This window comes from Balaenoptera acutorostrata, chromosome 15 (assembly GCF_949987535.1).
Source record: "Balaenoptera acutorostrata chromosome 15, mBalAcu1.1, whole genome shotgun sequence".
NCBI lineage: Eukaryota > Metazoa > Chordata > Mammalia > Artiodactyla > Balaenopteridae > Balaenoptera > Balaenoptera acutorostrata.
In genome coordinates this window covers 84295509-84319370 of record NC_080078.1, presented here as the reverse complement: position 1 = coordinate 84319370, position 23862 = coordinate 84295509, and the positions used below count along the sequence as shown (strand labels likewise).

General features: G+C 52.8%; 1 protein-coding gene across 1 annotated transcript in view; it reads left to right on the top strand.

Moving 5' to 3' along the window:
• BMP7 (bone morphogenetic protein 7) overlaps positions 1-21970 on the top strand; it is a 90521-nt gene extending 68551 nt beyond the window's left edge. The window contains exons 4-7 of the mRNA XM_007185262.2: positions 11394-11591; positions 16367-16443; positions 17866-17976; positions 21134-21970. Of these exons, the coding sequence (XP_007185324.2) occupies positions 11394-11591; positions 16367-16443; positions 17866-17976; positions 21134-21283 (536 nt within the window). The 3' untranslated portion in view covers positions 21284-21970. The remainder of the gene's footprint in view (positions 1-11393; positions 11592-16366; positions 16444-17865; positions 17977-21133) is intronic.
• The last annotated feature ends 1892 nt before the right edge of the window (positions 21971-23862 follow it).

The window sequence follows — 23862 nt, the reverse complement described above, 5'->3', positions numbered from 1 at the left end:
TCCCAAGGCGAGGACCCCAACATCTTGTCCTTGTTGACAGGGTCTTCCTCCTCTCCCTTGTCCACAGAAGAGATCACTTGACGGCTCAGGAGGCCCGTGGTGTCGATCGGCCCTGGCTCTCTGATCCAAGAAGACGACCTGGGGGCCTCATTTCCCCCCTCACGCTCCCTCGCCGGGGGCCTCCAGCTGCTGCTCGACGTCCCCGGAGCTCCAAGACCAGGAGGTCCCCTTCTTCTGCCTCCAGGAGGGCAGACACAGGCACATCCTGGACGTCTGCATGCAAAGAGGGCCTCGGACTTCTCTCCGGGGCCCGCGAGAGCACGTATCCCTGTTCTTGATCATCCCAGATGGGATCAAATGGGATTGTGAGGCATTTAAAGGATTGAGGGCGTATGCCGTGCAAGTGTGATGCCGGCCGCAGCAGCTGAAGACGGGACCCGGGAGTGAGCCTTCGCCCACGGAGGCTGCGGAGACGAAGCCCCATAAAGCCGAGGTTGGTGAGCGATCCCGCCCACGGCGCAGCTGGCTTCCAGGTGCCTTCGCCCTTGCGATTGCTTCACATCCTGTTTGTCCAGAAGCCGAAGCAAGAGAGCGAAGAAGAGGCCTTGGTGACCCAGAGGCTGGGATGGGACCTTCCAGGGCCGGTGGGCAGTGGCGGCTGGGGTGGCCTTGGGTAACTGGGCCAGGCAGATGTCACAAGTATTAACTGCGTTCTCACTTGTCACTCAGGCCTTGGTCCATCAGGAGAAGTGGCTGGAATTAATGCGTTTTGCACAATTAAGGAGGAACATTCTTATGCTGTGGGCCTCTGAGGGGCACCCGATGGCTCTAGCCCTGGAAAACAGAGAAACCACAAGAAAACTAAGATGCCACCCTCTTTGTGGGCGAGTTACATCCCCTCCTTCCCTAAGAGGCCCCATTTGTGCTCCCTGCCTGCTCCGGGGCTCTTCTGGACTGGGCATGCTCTTTCTGCCCGGGCCACCCAGGCCTGCCAGTGGTGGCCTGATGCGATGGCTCGTCCCTGTCCTCAACTCAACTTCCCAGAGTCCTGCATCCACACCCCTGCCCACCTGGCTCGCCTCTGGGAGGCACCTCCCCTCAGAGCCTCGGTGGATCCTTCCTTCCCCTGGAGGCCCCCGTAGGCTGCCCACATCCGTGCCTGGGCAACCTCTCCTTTCTGCATTTCCATCCACCTTCCCTCGGCAAAGGTTTGGTGGTCAAGTTCGTAGCCTCGAGCCAGCTTTCCCCGTCTGTAAATGTGGGGTCAGTAGTCCTGCCCGAGAGCAGTGCAGGGGGTGGGCTCTGCACAGTGCCTGGTACAGAGCACACACTCAATAATCTTTGCTGTGGGGGCTTCCCTGGTGGCGCAGTGGTTGAGAATCTGCCTGCCAATGCAGGGGACACGGGTTCGAGCCCTGGTCTGGGAGGATCCCACATGCCGCGGAGCAACTGGGCCCGTGAGCCACAATTACTGAGCCTGCGCGTCTGGAGCCTGTGCTCCGCAACAAGAGAGGCCGCGATGGTGAGAGGCCCGCGCACCGTGATGAAGAGTGGTCCCCGCTTGCCGCAACTGGAGAAAGCCCTCGCACAGAAACGAAGACTCAACACAGTCATAAATAAATAAATAAATAAATAAATAAATAAATAAATAAATAAATAAATAACTGACTGTGAATTTCTTTAAAAAAAAAAAAATCTTTGCTGTGAACCAACAACGGGCAGAACCCTCTCTGCAAGGAATACTTTCACTGGCAAATGATAGACAGTAAAGGCATCTTATCTCATTGGGACATTTTATGGTTTTCTTTACAAGTCTAGAATTAAGTGGATCTGGGGTTGGTTAGAGCAGAGGTCAGCAAACTCTTTCTCTAAAGTGCCAGATAGTAAATGTTGTAGCTTCACGGGTCAGACACCCTCTGTCCAGGTTCCTCAACTCGACCGTGACAGCGGCAGTACACACGTGCGTTAAAGCGGACAGTAAATATGTGCGCGGGTGTTCAAAGCTCTGCTGCAGTAAAGCTTCTCTTTTAACTTTTTATTTTATATTGGAGTAGAGTTGATTAACAATGTTGTGTTGGTTTCAGGTGTACAGCAGAGTGATTCAGTTATATACATACATGTGTCTCTTCTTTTTCAAATTCTTTTCCCATTTAGGTTGTTAAATAATATTGAGCAGAGTTCCCCATGTTACGCAGTAGGTCCTTGTTGGTTATCTATTTTAAATATAGCAGTGTGTACATGTCAATCCCAAACTCCCTAACTATCCCTCCCCCACCCCACCCCGTAACTGTAAGTTCCTTCTCTAAGTCTGTGAGTCTGTTTCTGTTTTGTAAATAAGTTCATTTGTATCTTCTTTTTTTTTTTTGATTCCGCATATTTCTCTTTATCTGGAGAGAAAGAGAAATGTCCAATAAAACTTTATTTGCAAAAGCAGACGGTGGGGGCTTCCCTGGTGGCGCAGTGGTTGAGAATCTGCCTGCCAATGCAGGGGACACGGGTTAGAGCCCTGGTCTGGGAAGATCCCACATGCCGCGGAGCAACTAGGCCCGTGAGCCACAATTACTGAGCCTGCGCGTCTGGAGCCTGTGCTCCGCAACAAGAGAGGCCACAATAGTGAGAGGCCCGCGCACCGCGATGAAGAGTGGCCCCTGCTCGCCGCAACTAGAGAAAGCCCTCGCACAGAAACGAAGACCCAACACAGCCAAAAATAAAATAAAATAAATAAATAAAAAATGATAATAAGAATAAAGGAATTCCTTTAAAAAAAAAAAAAAAAGCAGGCGGTGGGCTGGATTTGGCCACGGGCTGTTGTTACCAACCCCTGGTTAGAGTGTGAACAGCACGCAGGGCTTCTCCCCCGGCCCCCGTCTTGCGTGTGTCGGCTGCATGTCCTGAGACTCACCTTAGTGCCGCTGGCAGATGGCTGTCTCCACGTGCCCAAGCCTGGAGGAGCTCTCCAGATGTCAGGCGGGTTGATTCCAGCACCGACAGACACCTCGAGTGTGCGAAGACCGTGGGGAATAGGCCACAACAAGGATTTCACCTCCGCTTCACGTCACAGAAATGAAAGAGTAGGTCCACACAGAAACCTGTACGGGAACGTCTGTCATGATGTTCATGCTTACGCACACTGGAAGCAGCCCGGGTGTCCTTCAGCAGGTGACTGGGTCACCAAACTTCGTGCATCCACACTGTGGACCGTGAAACATGCAGCACCGCGAGTGGATCTCAAAGACACGCGGGTTGAAATAAGCCGACGAAAAAGACTGTGCGTCCATGTATATGAAATGTCTAGGAAATGCAAAGCTGCAGGGATTAGAACAGGTCAGTCGCTGGGAGTCTGGGAGTCGGGGAGGGGGTGACTGCGAAAGCAGGGCTTCTCCCCCCGGCACTGTTGGCGTGCTTTGTGTGTGCGTTGGGATGGGGTGCGTCCTGTGTGCTGTAGGATGTTCAGTGGCAGCTCTGGCCTCCACCCGCTTGATGCCAGTAGCACCCCTGCCCCAAGCTGCGAAAACCAAAAATGTCTCCAGACGTTGCCGATGTCCCCTGGGGGGGGCGGGCTCACCCCTGGTTGGATGCACCAAGGTAAAGCTTTGCGGTAAAGCAGCACAAGGGAGTTCTTTGGGATGCAGGAGCTGCTCTGTATCCTGAGAGAAGTGGTGCTAACGTGAACCTATACACGCGTTAAAACTGACAGATCTGGATACCAAATAAAAGTCAATTTTACTAGATGTTAATCTGAAAACTAAAATTTAAGAAAAGCCAAAAAACAGGAACAGAAACAAAACACTCACTCTGCTAGAGGCAAGCCATGAATCCTAAGGATGAAGAAATCGGCAGAGTTGTTACCTGCTTGTTGGGTGGGCCAGAGACCCCATCATGGTTGCTACAGTATAGCAGGGTCAGTTACCATCATAGGCCAAGAAAGGCTTTCTTTCCTGACTTAAGGAGCACCTCTTGGCAGATAAAATACAGATGCACGCTTAAATTTGAATTTCAGATAAACAACAAATAATTGCTTAATATAAGTTTGTCCCACGTATTGCAAACATTATTCATTTATCTGAAATTCAAACTTAACTGGGCATCCTGTATTTTTATTTGCAAAATCGGATAACCCCATCCTTGGGCAAATCTTCCGGGGTTTTTTTAACCTATTAATCCTTGTCTAGAGTATAAATCTTTTTCAACTTTCCCGAAGATACAGACCTATGTTAAAATATTATGTGTATCTTTTCTTCCTGCCTAGCTTAAGGAATTCACCCACCTCAGTCCCTCTGCCTAATACGTTTGGCCTGGTTCCCTATTCAGTGTGGCTTGCTCTGGAGGTTTAAATACAAATAATCAAAACAAATACTTGCAAGTGCTAAGTGAAGCCTTTATATTGTAACAGCATAAAGCGAAAAGGAATTCCTCTCTCAGCTAACCCACAGGTCCTCTCCCCCAGTGTAACCTTTCTCTGCCCTTTGTGGGAGTATTAAAACAGAAATAAACTTTATGTATATACATATCCACATATGTTGGTATATGCTTCAAATTTCTTTTCTCCCATGTGGAATCACACTGTATCATGTTCTGCCCCTCACTTGGCAGCCCTTCCTTCTGTCAGTCCCACGAGAGCCTGGACCTGTCTTGTCCCCGTGGTAACCCCCAGGGCGCAGAGCTTTGCTGGGCTCGGGGCATGTGAGCCAGGAATATTTGTAAATAGATGAGTGAATTGTCTAGGTGGCTGGTTGGTACTTCATGCCCGTGCCCCCTCATTTAATTATCCTGTCTTAATAAAGCACCACATCGTCTGTGGGTTTCGCAGCGAAAAACTTGACCGCAGTAACTTATCTTTGCATGTCTGTGCTGCCTGGCTTACTTTAGGAAGGGTATATGTAGCACCTGGCTCTTGACCTGGGACGTTTGGCCTCCCAGGGACACTTGGCAAGGTCGGGAAACATTTTGGGGATGCATTTTTGGGAGCAGCCAGGGGTGCTGCTGCACCTCCTGCAGTGCCCACGACAGCACCCCAGAGGACCATCGGCCCAAACGCCCGGTACCAGGTGGAGAGGCCGTCTGTGTTTGTGATCGCCTGCTTGGTGAACGTGCTTTGGGCCCCATCTTAGAGCTCTCACCTGTGCAGGGACGGTGGGTGAAGGGGACCATCCCTGCCCTGAGTTGCTGAGCTTCTGGAGGAAGACAACGTGTGTGCAGGGCCCCGAGAGGCCGCCCTGAGCGTTACGGGGGTCCAGAGGAGGGCGTGGTGGGAGGGGGCTGGTTTCTGGACCTCCACGCGGCTTCCTCTCTCCCCACCCTATCTGTTCGCCACACACCAGCCCCAGGGGGCCTCTCATCACAGAACTCTGGCCACGTCCCCCTGCCAGACCTAGAACGTGATCCGAGGCCCCGCATGACCCGGCCCCTGACCGGTCCCCCCCTTGTCCCTGAGCGCATCTCCCTCTCTGGTCAGCTCCTGGGGGCTGTCACCCTGTTCGCTGCTGTACCCACACCTGGCCCGGTGCCTGGCACTCAGAGGGGGCTTCATGAATCGTTGTTGACTGAGCTGCTAAATGAATAAACAAGTTGTTTGTTCAAGCCTGGGCCGGAAGAGGATGAGGCAAAGGGATTTCCAAATGCGAGGCCCCTCTGCAGCCGCAAGAGACGAGATCAGCATGTGTTTCATTGACGAGGAAAGATGTCCACAGTACATTGCCCCCAACCCATGTTTATGTGAATCAGCAGGGATACACATCCGAGTTATGAGGAATTGCACACACGTGTTTCCGTGTGTCTATACGTGCATGACGGGAATGGCTTCACGGGTGTGTGACCTGCACAGGACCCTGTACTAGGACCCCATGCTTGGTTTGATGCTCTGCTGTCTCCATCTTGCGATTTTTAATAACGTTAGGTCAAGAGGTCCTGCATTTGCACTTTGCACTGGGACCCGCAGATTCTGTAGCCAGTCCTGGTGCCCGGGGACGGCTGGGAGATCAGTCCATCTTCTAGAACCCCAAATGGGCTGTGAACAGGAGGACCCACTTTCTTCTCTGCACTTTGCTCTGGTTGCAGACACCAGGTAGAGTTTTTATAACCCTCCCACCCCAAGAGGAAGCCAGGGGGATGCACTCAGTTCAGGGTCCTTCATTCCACATTCTTCCAAATGACCGTGGTCGCATAGTTGACGTTTCAAGGAATACCAGGGAGGTGAAGACCAGCCTGGGAGAAAGCCGTCTCCTCTCCACCTCCAGGTGGCTCTTTGTGATGTGGTCCTGGGCCAGGGGAGCCTCCGAGCTCACATGCAGCTCCCACCATGTGTTGGGGAACCTTGACCCCTTTTTAGCACATGGGGCAGCCCAGGACACACTGGTGTGAAGCTGAGAACTCAGACTTTGGCTTCCCGCAGAACAGTGTTCGAATACTGGCTCCACCACTGACCCGCTGCAAGGCCTTTATCATGGGAGCCTTGTTCCTCTTTGAAAAGTGACATCACGATGTCTGCCCCATGGGGCCGGGTAGAGGGTTGGCTGGGCTGTGAGCTCTCGGTCCACTGTTGGCACAGGAGACGTTTGTTCATTTAGTAAACGGTCATCAGGAGCCCACGAGTGCCGGGCACTATGACGGACATCCTTATACTGTTTATTAACAAAAACTATCCCCCGGGGTTTGGTTGATGGGTCATTCCTACCCCTGTTTTTTTTTGTAATTTATGTGCTTCAAAAGTTAAGATATAATCCAATTCCAGAATATTTCCGTCATCCCCAGAAGATACTTCCTATCCATTAGCACTCACCCCATTCCCTTCCTTCTCCTGGGCCCTGGCAACCACTAATCTACTTTCTGTTTCTATGGATTTACCTATTCTGGAAATCATACAACATGGGATGTTTTGTGACTGGTTTCTTTCACGTAGCATAATGTTTTCAAAGTTCATACATGTTGTAACATGGATCCGTACTTCATTTCTTTTTTTTTTTTTAAGAGCTTGGTTTTTATAAATTTATTTACTTATTTATTTATTTATTTTTGGCTGTGTTGGGTCTTCATTTCTGTGCGAGGGCTTTCTCTAGTTGCGGAAAGCGGGGGCCACTCTTCATCGCGGTGCGCGGGCCTCTCACTGTCGCGGCCTCTCTTGTTGCGGAGCACAGGCTCCAGACGCACAGGCTCAGCAGTTGTGGCTCACGGGCCCAGTTGCTCCGCGGCATGTGGGATCTTCCCAGACCAGGGCTCGAACCCGCGTCCCCTGCATTGGCAGGTGGACTCTCAACCACTGTGCCACCAGGGAAGCCCTTCATTCCTTTTTATGGAGAATAATATTCCATTGTATAGATACACCATGTTTTGTTTATCCACTCATTAGCTAATGGACACTTGGGTTGTTTCCACGTTCTGGCTATTATGAATAATGCTGCTGTGAACACTTGCGAACCTGTGTTTTTAGTTCTCTTGGGTAGGTACTTAGGGGTGGAATTGCTGGGTCGAATGAGAGCTCTCCGTTTAACTCTTTGAGGAATTGCCAAACTGTTTTCCAAAGTATCTGCGGCATTTCTATAACCCCATCAGCAGTGTAAGAGGGTTCCGCTCTCCCCACATCCTCACCAACACTTGTCTTCTGTCTGCCTTTATTTTCGCCATTTCAGTGGGAGCGAAGTGATATTTCACCGTAGTGTTCCATATCCCTGTTTCTTGTTGAAGGTGAATGTCTGTTGTGGTGACAGTCAGTTGTACCTTGAAAGCTTTCATCTTTTCTCCTACTTGGTGATAGAAGGGGAATGATCCGTACCTGCCCTGTGAGTGCCTGCTCTCTGCCAGGCCCAAGATGGCTTGCTGCCCTGTTCCCTAGTTCTCCAGCCTCTAAAAAAGGGGCAAGGACAACCCTAAAATGGCAACTCGGACTGAACAATCAAAGGGGTTTATTCGTTTGGCTGGCTGGGGCAAGGACAACCCTAAAATGGCAACTCAGACTGAACAATCAAAGGGGTTTATTCGTTTGGCTGGCTGGGGCAAGAATTCAGCTTCAGGAATGGTGTGATCCAGTGGCTCGGTGATACCACCAGAGATCACGCGTGTCTGTTTGTCTCTCTGCTCTTCCTTCCACCAGGTCAGCCCCATTTGGAAATGTGGTCTACTCGTGGTTGCCAGATGGTAGCTGTTTCTGGGACTCTCTCCATCCCTCCTCCCTCAATGCTGTTCAGGGAAAGAGAGGGCTGCTCTGGACTTGGAAACTTCCAGGATACCTGTGCTCCATTCATTGACTAAATTGGGTCATGTGCCCGTTCCTGAACCAGTCGCTGTAGCTGGAGGGTTGGTTGCCGCGTATAAGACCACAGGTCCTGCCCTCTATGGCCAGGCTGGAGTCACTCTAAGGCACGGCTGCCTCAATAACAATTGGGTGGGGTAGGAAGAAAAAGAGGGCATGGGTGAGACAAATGGCATCATCCCTATTTCACAGATGAGGAAATGGAGGCCCCAGCACGTGACTTCCCCTCTCTCAGCCCACACAGGCTGGGCAGCAGCAGATGTGGGTTTCAACCCCCTGGAGACCCTCTTCTTTCCTCTCTGTCTGCCCGTGTCTCAGCTGAGGCTGTGAGTCCCTGGACGTGGCTGTCCGGACAGTGGCCAGAGCGAGCCAGACACCCTCCCTCAGATGCACAGCGACCGCCAGCAGTGCTTGTTGGAGTCACTGGATCTGGAACAGCGTCAGGTTTTCAGGGAGGCATTTTTATTTTGCCCTAAAAGCCTTCCAGGGGGGACACAATTCCGAAGGGCTCGGCTTTAATGGTTTCTTTTATAGAATCATTCAAATTATAGATGGGTGAACTCGAGGAAACCCCGCTAAAGAATGCAGGAAAGCCGGCGTTAAAAGGGACCAAGGTGAAGTAGTGGTGGGTGGAGGAGCTCGCTCTTTTAAACATTTGTTGTTAAACAACCAGAGTGAACCCCCTGCTGCTGATCTGGTCCTTGGGAGGCTGGGTTTCGGGACATCTGGCCTGTCTAGAGGGCTCCAGGTGAAGCTGATTCCAGATGTGGATGGGCCCAGGGCCTTCAGAAGCACTGCTTTCGCTGACCTCTGACTCTTCTCACCCAGCTTGCAGGCACCATATTTGTTGTGGTTAAGCCGCCTCACCTGGGTTCAGATTCAGCTGCCTTGCTTCCAAGCTGGGTGTCCTTGGGCAAGTGATTCAGCCTCTCTGAGCTGTTTTGTCATGAGTGAGATGGGCTTTCTTTGTCCTCTTGCTTTACCTTCCTTTGGAATACTTATCACCACCAGATGTGATGTTAAGTGTATACTGGCCAATGGTCTCATGGTTGCCGGAGCTGGTAGCCTGTTCTAGGCCCCCGTCACACTCGACCCGCCCGCAGAGCACAGGACACTATGACTGCTTCATCCGCCTTCTCCCCCAGAATCCAGAGCCCATATCCTCCTGGCATCCCCCTTCCTCCTGTTCAAGCTTCTTCCAGATCCTTCCCCGCTGGGCACTCGTGCACAGCCTCTGCTGCATTCTCCGGATCTCTCAGGTGGAGACAGGGCATCTGGGCTCAGTCCTCACGTTGCTTGTCTAGCTACACACTCTCCCCGGGGTGCACGCGTCCAGTCTCCGCTCCGGCCTGGACCGCTGCCCTCAGCTGGTGGTTAGTGAGCACTTCCGGTGTGCAGAGCTCTGCTGGGAGGAGCGTCTGTGTGTTGAATGGCAGAGGTGGGACGCGAACCCGGGAAGGCGGGCCCTGGGCCAGAGCGCGTCTTGTCTCCAAGGCTGTCTCTCCCCCTGGTTCAGGAGCCAGGCCCGGGCTGGGATGTTCTGCTGTCCACTGCCCGTTTTCCTTGTGCGTCCGGTGGGGATTTCAGACAGGAGCCGCTCAGTCACACCGTTTTGTCCTCTGCCCTCCCCTTCCCAGGTCTTCTCCCCACCCCTACTAACCCCGCCTTGGTTTCCCCACCTCCTGAAGGGTACATGGGGCCTCCCTGTACATTTTTATCACAATTTCCTGTGAATCTGTAATTATTCCAAAACAAGACATTGAAAATAAAATAAATTCTAAAGATGCACTTAAAAATGAACCGTCGAGGATCTGAGGGTTTGCGGCCGCCTCTGCCCTCACTGCCCCCCGTCCTGTCCCTGTCACGTCTTCCCGCGCTATTCCGTTGCCTCTGCCTGGACGCGCACTTCCAGCCTCGCCCCCTGCAGTTCAGTCTCCCGCAGTGGCCTGGGTTGGTCTTTTACAAACAATTCCAGCTGCCCACTCCTCAGCCGAACACCCCGTGGTTTCCACTTCATGCAGACAGGGTGTGTGTCCTGGGACTTAAAGCAGCAGAGCTTTATTCTGTCACAGTCAGGAGGCTGCAAGTCCAAAACCAAGGTGTCCTGGGCCACACTCCTTCCAAAGGCGCCAGGGAAGAGTCCTTCCTGGCCTCTTCCAGCTTCTGGTGGCCGTCGGTGTTCCTTGGGCTCTGTCTTCACATGGCTGCCGTGTGTGTGTGTGTGTGTGTGTGTGTGTGTGTGTGTGTATGCATCTCCCTGTCTTCACGTGACCTTCTTCTAAGGACACCAGTCATTGGATTAGGACCCACCCTAATCCAGTATGATCTTAACTAATTACATCTACAAAGATGCTATTTTCAAATAAGGTCGCATCCTGAGGTTCTGGGTGGACGTGAACTTGCGGGAGTAAATGGAATGAAGGTAAAGGCTTGCTGATGCATGCCCCCAGGACCCTGCGTTGCTTCTGCCCTCCCCCTGTGCCCACCACTTTTCCCCTGAACTCCCCCGGCCCTCTCGCCCTTAGTCTCTGCTCCAAAAGGAGGCCAGTTTCCTCACTGCCCCCCGCCACCTCCGGGCCTTTGCCTTTGCAGTGCCCCCGTCCCTGACATCCATGTGACTCCCTCCCTCGCTGTTACCCACCTCTCTGCTCAAGAGGTCCCTCCGCGCAGAAGGTGGCAGTCGCTGGGGCTGCTTGTGACTGTTCCCACCCCCCTGGGCACCAAGCGGGACGGACCCCACCCTTTGAATTTAGGTGGATCACATGACCTGATTTGGCCAATGAGACGTGAGTGGAACTTGCACCAGCTGTAGTCCTTCTGCAAACCTCAGCGTCCTACCCCTCCCCTGCTCCATTTGTCTCCACACACGTATCACCACGGGCTCCCTGCCCTGCGTGTTTCCTGGCCGCCTTCCCCACCAGTGGGCGCACCCGGGGGCCAGGGAGTTTCCTCTCTGTGGTTCCCACCGTGTTCCAAGCTCCTAGAGCAACCTGGCGTAGGGTCAGAGCTGAGGCCACACTTGCGATGGACAGGTGGTGGGCGCGCGGATGGATCGTGAGCCTCGGATGAACCGGCGTCTGTGCAGCCCTTCCCACTAACCGCCTCTCCTGTAACCGCTCCTCTGTGCCTTTGACTCCTTCCCGTCTAGGGCAGAGCATCAACCCCAAGTTGGCAGGCCTGATCGGGCGGCAGGGGCCCCAGAACAAGCAGCCCTTCATGGTGGCCTTCTTCAAGGCCACCGAGGTCCACCTCCGCAGCACCCGTTCCACGGGGGGCAAGCAGCGCAGCCAGAACCGCTCCAAGACACCCAAGAACCAGGAAGCCCTGCGGGTGGCCAACGTCGCAGGTACGCCTGGGGGCTAGAGGGTTAATACATGGACACCCGCCCCCCCCGAGGAGCCCACAGGGGGCCCCCTGTGGGACCCCAGTTGGGGTGGGACTCAAAATCCATGCATGTGCTTGACAGATGGTTCTGGAACCAATGCAGCAGGAAGCACAACCCACAGAACCCCTTCCACCCCAGAGCTCACCATCTTCAGGGTATAAATTGTGTCATAAATTCATTTCAAAATGCAAGTAGCAAAACATGAGTATAACAAGATGCCAATCATGTAAATTTCTAAGCGGACAAAAGAATAGCTACAAATAAATGGAGGGAAGACTTCACACCAGCCTCCGGAGGGACAGAGGCTGCTGCCCGGGGAGTGGGGAGGAGGAAAAGGGGGGAGTTTGCTATATCTTTAATTTTATTTCTTCAAGTGAAAAACATTTGAAACTCATGGCAAATTTCAACACTTGTTGAATATGGCTGGTACGATTTTCTCGTGGAGCCGTCCCGGCTCTGGGTTCATCGTGAGCTGGGAGAGGCCTGGGGCTGGTGGGAGGAAGCGTGGAAGGGGGACATGGGGGTGTTTAGAAGGGTGATGGTGAGGTGGGAAAGGAGCCGCCGCCCTCAAATTCACTTATATTGTCAATAGCTTCTTCTGCCTTACCTGGACAATTTGGAAATTTCTGTTCGTTTTCCTTTCCGAGGGAAAAAGAAAATTACAGTTACTGTGGTTGGTGATATTTTTAAGAGCAGGGCATCCTGCTGGGTGGATCCTAGTGGGTACGTGTGGATCCAGAGTTTGTGTGGAGAGATTTTGAATCTGAAAGAATCTTTAGATTCTCTTCTGGCAGGTGCATCCATTCTTTTTTAGGCTGCTCAAAGGGAATCTGTGATCCCGCAAATTAAAACCCAACTGAATCTCTTCATTTGTATTAGGAGCCTCCTCTGCGCTGGGCTCTGGGGGGGCTGGGATTCAACAGTGAAAGCCCAGCCGTGGTGCAGAGATGGTTCAGGATGGGCGGGAGGCTGCCGTCCTTCGCAGCCACACTGACACCAGGCCGGGGAGTTGGAATGTGGTGACGAGGGACTCTTTAGGGGGTGGTTCAGAGAAGACTTTCCAGCCGAGAGCTCCGAGGCGAGCTGGTGCCCCAGGGGCCGGGCCGGGTGGGCTGGAGGCCAGCGCTGCAGGCAGTGGGACCTGCAGGTGGAGGGAGTTTTCGTGGCAGCTCTGGGAGGGAGGGTGGAGCCGGGCAGGCCATGTGGCTGGGCTGGGGAGGGAACATAGTCAAGTGTCCTCTCGGGAACCACATTTTGAGTTTGAATTTCATCCAAAGCAAATTTGGAAGCCTTTGCAGAGTTTCCAGCTACGATGCAGGGTGGGGTTGATAAGAAGCTCATTCTGGCTGCTCCGAGAATGGTGGGGAGCAGGGCGGGGCACTCAGGGAGGGTTGGAATAGGAAGATTTGTGAGAGGCTTTTCTATATCAATCAGGCAGGAAGGGCTAGCAAACGTCATCCCCGCAGAGACTCCCATGGTTCGGAGGTCTGTCAGGTGTAACGGTCTAACCGAGGTAATGAAAGGGGAGGGACGGGTCTCAAAATCTTAAAATTGGACACTCAGCTTCCCCCACTGCATCCTCACCAGACCCCCGTCAGGTCTCCACTTACATAACCCCACAGGACGGAGCTCTCACTGTCTCACGTGGCAGCTGTTCTACCTTGCCTGGGGTCTACTTCCTTGCTCTGGATTTCTACTTCCTGGCCCTGTTTGAAGTTCACCTAAACCCTGCCTGGAAGTTTAATTTTAAAAGAACACCGAAGCCTGGGCCCCGCTGCAGGCTTAGTAAACCAGAATCTCTGAGTGTGAGTTTGTGCACACGTGCCCAGTTGAAGTGCTTTGCCCCCTGTGATGAGCTGAGAATCCTGCTGCAGGGCCACACGAGTAGAGTCCTCTCTCCCACGGCAGCCCTTGTGTGCTGGAGAGACACGTCCTGCAGGCCAGCCCCACCCCGCAATGGCCTTCAACTGCTCTTCAGACCATGTGGTTTAGGGTGAGAAAGTGGGTCCCTCGCCTCCCTTCCACTTGCTTCTCACCCATGACTGGACCCCACTCCCTAGTCGTTAGGCGTTTTCACCAGATGACCCACGGGGGTGGGCGCCGAGTCCCAGCACCGGTTGTAACTTGGCAGCTGCTCAGGCCGGGCTTGCGGAGGTGCGTGAGCAGCAGCCCCTCCACTCCTGCTGCCCGCCTGCTGCGGCCTGGGATGGGTGGGCAGGGCAGGAGGGACGGGGGAACTGGGGTTCTACTTCTTGAGCATCTCTTTTCTTCCCTTTCCTCGTCTTTCTGCTAATAAGAGGTCAGAGTGAAACAGGAGTTCCAACCACTTCTTCCTGAAGCAGCCACGTTCCAAGGAGGCCTGAAGGACCCAGGTGTCTGAGGTCCCTGATGGCAGGGCCAGGGCCCACCCCATACTGATATGCCCACAGCTAGCTTCATGAGCTGCTCTTGTCCTTGGTCTGTTGGGCCTTGGGCTTCAATATTAAGCCACATACTGTTGCTTTGTTTTCAGACAGGGTTGGGAAAAGTGGCAGTAAGGTCCCTACTCGCCCTTCCTCTGCTCATGGCAGACATTGCTAATCAATCCTGGCACATTCTTCTCACCGAGCCCACACAAAGCTTCGGATCCTTCCTTACTCAGGGCAACAAACAGCCAGCAGTGTTGGCCCTCCACGCACAGCTTCTTTGCCACATCCCTGGCCTAGGCTAACGTGCTCAGACCTTTGTCTTGTTCAGGTTGCTTCACACAACATCACTGGGCTGAGGCTGCTCCCCCTCTCCCCCCTACCTTCTGCCTCCCTACAGGGAAGGAGGGGAAGAAGGCTTGTGGGGCTGCCGCCTGGGGCCACAGGCACGGCCACAGCAGTGGAAGCCTTCCTGGATTTCCGCTCAGTGTCTGTGCCTTCCATATGGCGCAGTGAATGGTCCAGGAGGTTCCTGGGCTCGCCTCTGATGGTTCCCTTGACCTTGACCTTTGTACATCAATGACCACCTGGCCCTCCAGCAGCCCTACTACCCCTGCAGCTGGTTTTCTGTCTCTCAAGGCCCTCAGGCTAGGTCCCAAAGTGGGGAAGGGGGGCCCAGGACTCCCCATTCCTGCTCCATCCTCCCTAACCTCCCCAACCCCCAGCCGTGGAGCTCAATCCAGCGAAGCAGACCTCCCCCCTCCGCGCTGCCGGCCGCTGACCCCGGCGCTGGCTCCTCATTCCTGGAAGGCTCTAGTGCCTGCTGCCCGTCCCTCTGCCAACTGCCACTCCCGTCCTGGTTCTTGCCAACCTCCTAACCCTCCTCTCCATCCTGCTCCGTCCTCATCCTGGAATCGCCTCCCTTGGATTCCTCCCTGGCCCACCCTCTCACTTCCTTTGGTTCTCACACGAGCATCACTTCCTCGGGAGGCCTTGGTTAGCGCCCGTGGCACGAACCCCTCGGCCGCCCTTCCTGTCCTCCTCTCCTCCCTTAGTTCCTCCACGGTGCTCATCTAGATGGAACGTAGTTGGTGTTTCCTCATTTGGTTACTATCTGCCTCTCTCGCTGGAAGATAAGCCCCTCAGTGGCAGGGCTTTGTTTTGTTCACACTTGTAGCTCCACTGCCCAAAACAGCATCTGCAAACCTGTAGACATTAACAATTTGTATGAATGAATGAATGAATGACATACCAGGCACCAAGGTCATGAGGGCCCGAGATACCCGAAGGTGGGTGCTCCCTCCCCCCCAGTCTATGCCCCCCTCACTGAGATCCTCTCACTGGTTCTGAGTGTCTCCTAGGAGCCAGGATCCCTCCTAGAAAGACACACGCAATTCTGTCATAATCAATTGTGTCCTTTCCTCATTGGTGTATACATTTTAAAAAATTGCTTTTCTGAACTCTAGACATAAAGATACGTGTACAATTGGGGATATTCAAAAAAGCTGATAGGAAGCCCCTGGGAAGTTTTAGGTGGAGGAGAGACAGGTCGTGGTTAAGAAAAAAAATGAATCCCTCTAGCTCCTGGGTTCACGGAAGGTTGTGCAGTGGCAGCTGTGTGTGTGTGTGTGTGTGTGTGTGTGTGTGTGTGTGTCAGAGACAGATAGAGACAGAGAGAGACATAGACACAAAGAGAGAGATAGAGAAACAGATTTCTACATGTTTACAAGGGCTCAATTCCTAACCCAAAGTTCCTACAAACTTTACATACTTCTGGAAAACCCCAGTGCATCATTTTCGTTCCTCAGAGAAACCTCAGTATTGTGTTTTTCTGGAAGGTCAGTGGGACTTGACTTTTTGCCCTCTCATTTCTTCTCGATGTTGGGGCTTTGTCCCAGGCCCTGTCCCTGTCTCCTCCTGCCCGCTCCACGGGGCTGAGCATGGTGAGGCGGGCGGGCCTCGCAAAGCGAGGTTGAGTGGAAGCAGCCCCTCTGGGCAGGCTCTTGCAGCCAGCATGTGGGAGGTGGATGGAGATGGAACCCACGCAGATGTCAGCATCCAAACAAGAGAAAACAGCGTCCACAGAAGGGTCCAGAGAGAGCTGTGAGCCAAGACTGCGTAAGGGAGACGGGGGCATTGGTACCTCCCTTCCAGAGGCCGTTTGCTGGGGATGGAAATGAGTTTTGAGGCTACAGGTGCTTGAACGGCTTCTGTGTCAGGAAGGTCACCCTCCAGCTTTCAGAGTTTGCTTGGGATCACACCACTGTCTTAGATTGAGGAAACTCTAATCTGTGTGTGTCTCCTTTTCCTCTCCCCGGTGCTGCTCCTCAGAAAACAGCAGCAGTGACCAGAGGCAGGCCTGTAAGAAGCACGAGCTGTACGTCAGCTTCCGGGACCTGGGCTGGCAGGTAAGGGGGTGGGGGGTGGCTGGATTGGCCCCGGATGTGTGAGGCCTCTAGTGTGGGCTCCCCCGTGCTCCCCCGGTGGTGGGGCTGGGCCCCACATGTGCAGTGAGCCGTGTTTCTCATCTCTTGAGACTCCGGTATCGCGTCCTAGCTAGAAGCTCCAGGGATGCCCCATGAAACCCAAGAGCAGAAACATGGTTGAGACTCAAGCTAGAACCAGAAACCCAAACAATGTGGACTCTGAACCTCATTCTCCATGTGAACCCCATTTCCATCCTGCACTGGCTGCTTCTCTCAGACATGGCTGAGTCCGTGTGCTGGAATCCAGCGGCCTGGGGGACAGGCTTCCACCCTCTGCCCTGTCTCCTCCTCCTTCCCCCGTCTGTGATTAATATTCCCAGAGAAGGTGCTGATTGGCCCAGCTCGGGTCAGGTGCTTGTTCCTGAACCAATCAGCTGTTTTAGGGCTGGGATCATGTCCTAGGACCGTGGCTGACCCTCTGGAATCATTTGACTGGAGCAGGGCAAAGGGCAGGGGTTGAATCCTAGAAAAAGAGTATCTCCACTATTTATGAGTATCTATGACATTCTGGGCCCTTTTCTAGGCACTAGAGGTGCAGCCCTGGGCATAGCAATGTGCCTGCCCTCATGGAGCCCAAATATCCCCGGACAGGGTGTCGTCATAAGATCATCAGGGCCACTGGTTTTGTTGTTCTCCCTTCAGCGAGCTTGTAGTTCAGTGGGAGGGTCCAGATTCTTCCCAGGGCATCATGTCCTCAGATTCACCCCCAGGGCACTTGTGCACACAGCCGGCTTGGAGTCCTCCTGTGACTGTGTCCTCTTATGACAACATCCATGGTCTAAGAGGTGCCAGGCCGCGCTTACGTTCTAGTGCTGGAACAGAGGCCCCAGATGCACTTGAGTCCCTGAGGGGTATATGTTTTGCTAGCACAACATTTCTGTGCTAACCCGACCACGTGCATCCTTTACTGAGTCGCACACGTGTACCGGGCACTGTGCTGGCTCGGCTATACTGTCATCTCTCTCCTGGGTAGCTGAAGTGAGGCCTGGAGGCTTTGTTTAAAGCAAACCGCCCACGGGTTACCACCTAGTAGGGGTAAGGGTGATGCCACCCTAATCACCCCTCCCTGTGCCACCTTCCGATGAAGAGCAAGTGTTCCTTCCGGGCTCAGCCCAGCCCCCGGTGGTCTTTCCCTCACTCTGCAGTCTGTTGGGACCATGAAAGGTTGCCTCTGTAGGAGCCCCAGCTGCCCAGGAGGAGGTGGGCCGTGCCTTTGACCTCTGGGAGCTTTGGGGTCCGGCCCACAGGAGGAATGTTTCGGCCTAGAGGGCAGGACCCTGCAGCTCCCACGTTCCACGTGGTTCTGAACCCGCGCCCCGCCTGGTCCTCCGCTCTCTCCCGCAGGACTGGATCATAGCGCCCGAAGGCTATGCCGCCTACTACTGCGAGGGGGAGTGTGCCTTCCCTCTGAACTCCTACATGAACGCCACCAACCATGCCATCGTGCAGACGCTGGTGAGTGGCCTGCGCGCCGGCCGGGCTGTGGGCAGCTGGGGGGGCAGGGCCGCCAGATCCCGCCTCGTGCTCCTCCGAGCTGGGGCCATAGCAGGTCTCTGGGCAAGACCACGTCATGACTTTCAGGAGCCCAGGGCACTTTTGCTTTCGTGGGCCCTACCTCCATAAAACAAGGTTAAAAATTATATTTAATAACATGCATTATAATCTTCGTGTATGTCTGCAACCCCAGAGTGCATTTATTTCTCCTAATTGTAAAAGCAGTTAGAACAGTTTCACGGGCTTCTAAAGGTATCGTGGGTAAAGGTCCTGTGCCTAATGGCAGTTGCCCTGGCCCTGCCTCTGTCAGGCGACCGTTGTCCCTGGTTGTCAGCATCCACATCCACAGGCCCTGCAACGTCTGGGCTTCCTCCAGGTTGGGTAGGCTTGAGGGCTCATCCCCTCCCAGAGCTCGTGGCTTTGCCTCCTAGCCTTGAACTTTGTGGTTCGGCCATTCAAGGGTGTTTATTGAGCATCTACTACATGTAGACCCTGCGCTGGCAGCTGGGGACGCTGCAGGGAACAGCATACAGGGAATATCACAGACGTGGTCCCTGCACTCAGAGCCTCATTTTCCAGGCAAGGAAACAGTCAAGTAAACAAATGCGGGAACTTCAGGGAGAGGGGAACGACAGGAAGATGGCAAACAGGATAATAGGATAGAGAGATGGGGGGTAGCCGTGGGGCTCTTTGAACTTTCACGGGGTCATTGGAGGATTCAGTGTGATGATGCAATTAAAGCTCTTAACGGGGTATCCAGCGCGGAGGACACTCAATAGATGTTATTTTTACTACTTTACCAACAACAAGAGTGATACGAGTTAGACTTTGTTCTTTAGCTTAGAATCTGAGGTTCAGAGATGTTGGTTACCTTCCTCCTTGCTGTGAACATTATCTGGGCCTTTCCTGACAACTGGTCATCCTCTCTGGCTTGAATGCTTCTAGTGATAGAGAGTTCACTACCCAGGCCCATCTCCTCTGTACCATGGGTCTGTTTGTTGCAGAGCTTTGTGCTTCTTTTGCTTAGTAACCTGCCTCCCTCTTCCCTGTCCCTGCCCTGTGTGTTACTTCTCGCTCCCCTGTTCTGTTTATTTGGATCAGGCTCTGCCCTTTGAGGGAAGGCCTCTTTTTTTAAGCATTGCTTTGCCAGGACCCCCTCTCCCACAGCAGTAAACTCTGAAGCCCTATTCAGGACTGAAGGTCTTCAGGCTGGAAATGAATAGTCACCCAGCCTGTTCCTTGGCCTGAACTTGTCCCCCGTGCCAGTGTCCCCCTGTTCTGTCCTGCTCCGAGGACCAGAGTGACGGGGGTGTCTCCCAGGCTGCCAGGAGCACACCTCCACCCTTCTTTGAGCCCTGCCTTCATGGCCCACGGAGCAGAAGCCCGGCCGCCCTGTGACACCCTCTCAATCTGCAGTTCACCAGAAAGCTCCAGGATCAAAATGAGTCCTTTGCTTATTCTGAAACGAAGGTCATGTTTGAAAAGGAGGTGAATCCTTGCTTTCTAGAGAGTCCTAGTGAAATACAGAGGAAGTGAGCTAACATCTGGGATTTGCTTTAACATTATTCAAGGATGGAGGAGATGGGGGAAGGTTTAGATTTGTAAGGTTTGAGATGATCCATAAAAAACAGTTTAAAAAGTGCGCTGACCTACGTGGGAGGTCATAGACTGGGGCTTGGGGGCAGAGGGTCATCCACAGGGTTTTCGGTTGGCCCACGTGGTGTGTTAGAAACCTGGAAGTTTCTCATAAAAACAAAACAGGACTGACAGCTGGCCTGTCCTGAGCACTCGGTACATCTGATCGCACTGGCTTTGGGCAGCTCGTGTCCATCTCCCTTTGGTTTGCCCCAGTCCTCACTGGACCCTATGGTCTGACTCCTGGCCCAGTTTGGTCATCCGTGGCACTTGCGTGGCCCCTGCTGACGTTTGAATTTGTTTGTCCCCGAGCCCCACCACCTGTAAGGTGCGTAGGAGCCCACGAGCCAGAAGGAACAATAAACCTGGGCAACTGGCTGACTTCTTTCTTCATTCTTACCTTCTGGACCTTCTCCTTTCTTGTTGACGTCCACCCAAGTGTTTGCCCAAATTCTTTTCCTCTCATTGTTATTGCTCAAGATGCAGAATAGTCTAATATAGTCTAGACTCACACCATCCAATACAGTAACCACTTTTAAGTGTGGCTCTTGAGTACTTGAAACGTGGCCAGTCTGAATCGAGATGTTTTACAACTACAAAATACACACTGGGTTTTGAAGACTTAGTATAAAAAAATGTAAAATATCTCATTAATGATTTTTTATGCTAAGTATATGTTGAAATGATAATTTTTTGAAATCTGGGGTTAGAGTAAATATACTGTTTAAATTAATTTCACCTCTTTCTTTTTCACCTTCTAAAATATAGCTACTAGAACATTTTAAATTACACATGTGGTTTGCATGATATTCTTCTTGGACAGGACAGGTCTGGCCCAGAGGTCAGCAACCTTTTTCTGGAAAGGGCCACATAGTAAATATTTTCAGCTTCGAGAGTTGAAAGTCTATGCTGCACCTTTTCACCCCAGATGCTGTGTAATGCAGAAGCAGAAGCAGCCACAGATGCTGTGTAGACGAATGGGCGTGGCCGTGTGCCAATAAAACTTTATTCGTAAGAACAGGTGGTGGAGCAGGGATCGGCCTGCAGGCCAACCCTCGTCTAGCCCAGTGGTTCTCTACTTGGGGCAGTTTTGCCTCCCAGGGGATATTTGACAATGTCTGGAGACATTTTTAGTTGTCACGGTTGGGGGGGGGGTGGCGTGCCTCCGACCTCTAGTGGGTGCAGCCCAGGGATGCTGTTAAACATCCCGCAGTGCACAGGACAGCCCCACATCCTGGCCCCAAGTGTCTTCCTAGCCGTGTGCTGTGTGACCCTCTATGCTTTGGTTCTCTCATCTGTGAATCAAGAATAACCCCAGAACTGAGTTAGTTACCCATCAAGCGCTTAGAACTGGGAGTGAGCGGTAAGTGTCACCTGCGGGGATTTTTGTCCAAGCAGTACCTGTTCCTTTTAGAAGTACTGAGGCCAGGGAGGCGTGACTCACCGGGTCTCACCACTGCCACCGTTTTGGTGTGTGTTCCAGGTGCACTTCATCAACCCGGAAACGGTGCCCAAGCCTTGCTGTGCTCCGACTCAGCTCAATGCCATTTCCGTGCTCTACTTCGATGACAGTTCCAACGTCATCCTGAAGAAATACAGAAACATGGTTGTCCGGGCCTGTGGTTGCCACTAGCCCCTCCTGGAAGTCAGACGCTTCGGGGCCACATTTTTCCAGATCCTGGGTCTCTCCCACCACCTCGGCGAGGAGCCCGCAGACCAACTGCCTTTCGCGAGGCCTTCCCGTCCCCCTCCCCAACTGCAGCGCTGTAGGAGTGTTAAGGAATTTGAGAGGCAGATGGCTTTTGATCCGTTTTTCGTCGGCATCCTACAGACAAGATCCTGCAAGCTGCTGCAGGCAAAACCTAACAGGGAAAATATATATCAAGAAAAATTGCCGGGCCCCGATCGCTGGCTGTGAAGTCTCAGCTGTGCACCGACTCGTTCCCAGGGGTAATGATGACATCCTTCAGCCCGGCCACCAGCAGCGGGAGGAAGGGGGTGCGGCCAGGGGTGGGCACGTCCGTCTCTGTGCGAGAGGAAGAGTAACGCGGAAGTCCCTGTAATAAATGTCACAATAAAACGAATGAATGAAAATGGTTAGGATGGTAGAGATATATTTTCCTAAACAATTTATCCCCATTTCTTGGTTTACTCTGATTTCCATAAACAGAAGCTGTGGCCGGCGGGGGAGGGGAGGCCCCTCTCCGTGCCATTCCGGTTTCATTCTGAGGCTTGCCGAAGCCCACTGTTTACGTAAGCTCACCCAAAAGCCAAGATTTGGCCAGCAGGGGAGACGGAAATTTTCTGCTTGGAGTTGACCTTGAAGAATAAATAGGTTCCATCATTCAGCCGAGTGCGTGGTGGCAGAAATTAAAATAGGCATGTGACGCACCGGCAGACGCCTGGCATTGGTTTTCCAACACTCCCCATGGTAGGAAGTCAGTGAGGGTTGGCAGATGGAGGAGGACAGCTCAGGACAGATCTTGCAGCTTGATCCTGAGTTCCGGCCACCATAGCCCTATTTTCAGAAGCACGCTAGCCTTCAGCAGGGGTGGGTGGGCAGGGGGACCATCAGTCTCCCAAGTTGGTCATCGATAGCAGCGTCCTAGAGTCTGGGCTCTGATGAGGGCCTCCGTGGTCACCTCTTTTCATTTGCAGACCGCTTTTAGAAATCTCTGTGCAAGAATCGGCCCCTTGAAGTAAGGGAAAGGTGACACGGTGGGAGGTCTGCTGGATGCAGGGTGTGCAGATGTGAATCTCAAACAGAAGGCTCCTGAAGCTGTCGTGAGAGTGTCCTGACTCAAAAGTGCCATTTCTGACGTGGCTCTTGCCATGAGCCTCCCTTGCCTTAGCTGGTGGGTCCCCTAAATGGTGTGCACCCCGCCTCCAGCTGTAGTACAGCCTTGGAGACAACCAGGCTCTCTGTGAACAAAGAACAGGATTATCCCGGCGAGGCCTGTGGCCCCTGGGATCTGGTCTAGTGGGAAACTGCTTCTCCGTGTGGATTAAGTTGGTTCCTGGAAACACAGGGACCCTGTTTTCATTTTCTTTTATGTTTTCTTCTTCAGTAGCTTGGGCTGCAGCCTTCACTCTGCCTGGTCAATGGGGAAGAGTCGGTGTTTTTGTTACATTTTGTTTTGTCTGTTGACAGATCTGGGGATTTTGCTGTGATTCCCTCCTGGTGCAAGTTTTGTCACCACGTATACCCCGGCCGACATCTGGCTAGCATCATTTGTACACTGAAGCATGTAAATAGTTGTTACTAAACAAAGAAATTATTTATGTCCGTCTGAAGCTCATTTTAGACCCTCTCCAATCCCTTGTTCAGGACGATGAGCTTACTCGCTTCCCTCCAACCTGTTTATTTTCTTATTTAAGACTATTTATTAATGGTCAGACCAATGTACCTTCAGCCGTTACATAGAGCAGTCCTCAGAGAAAATGCTGTATAAATAGACAAAATAAAAAGGGTTCTGGTTTTGGGCCTGTGTATGTCTGTGTTGTTTTTTCTCTCAGCGCCTGGATATTGGAGTTCTCTTGGTGTGCTGAGAACTCTTTGCCTTGGCCTCCACCATTAACACGCTGTTTATCATTCAGGCCCTGGGGAGAGAGGGACGCTCGTCAATATTTGATGCAGCTGTGTGGGGCTCTGGGCAGGAGAGATGGAACCAAACAACAAATGTGAATTTGGTAGGCTCAACTACAAAGATCCTTGATTGAATTACAGTGCAGCTGTCAGCAGCTGTTTCAAAGAGGCAGGGGGTAAATTAGCTGTGTTTACTGCTAACATAGTTGAAAGATTTAGTCATCCCAATAAAATAGAGGCACAAGAAAGAAAAAGAAATAGTAGTGGGGGTAGGGGGAGTGTACACCCAAAACTTTAAAGCGGCGCAGACCCCGGAGCCAACACTGTCCAGTGCAAATTATTTCAGCGGCTTGGGGGCTGCTGCTGGCTCCCGGCTTGAGCCGTCGATGGCCCACAGCGGGCCTGGTGAAGGTAGCCAGGGGCCCGCTGTGCATGCAGCAGCATGCAGCCGTGCAGCGTGGAGCAGCGTCTTGGGTCCCCTTCCGCTTTGAAGTGCACGCTGAGGTCACCTGATGGTTAGAATCTGGGCCCATTCCCTGGCCGGCTGCTTGCTCTTGCCCTGTTGCCTCAAATGAAGCAGCCGCTCCTAACAAGTTCCAGCCCCTGTGATTTCCAAACCCTCCTGT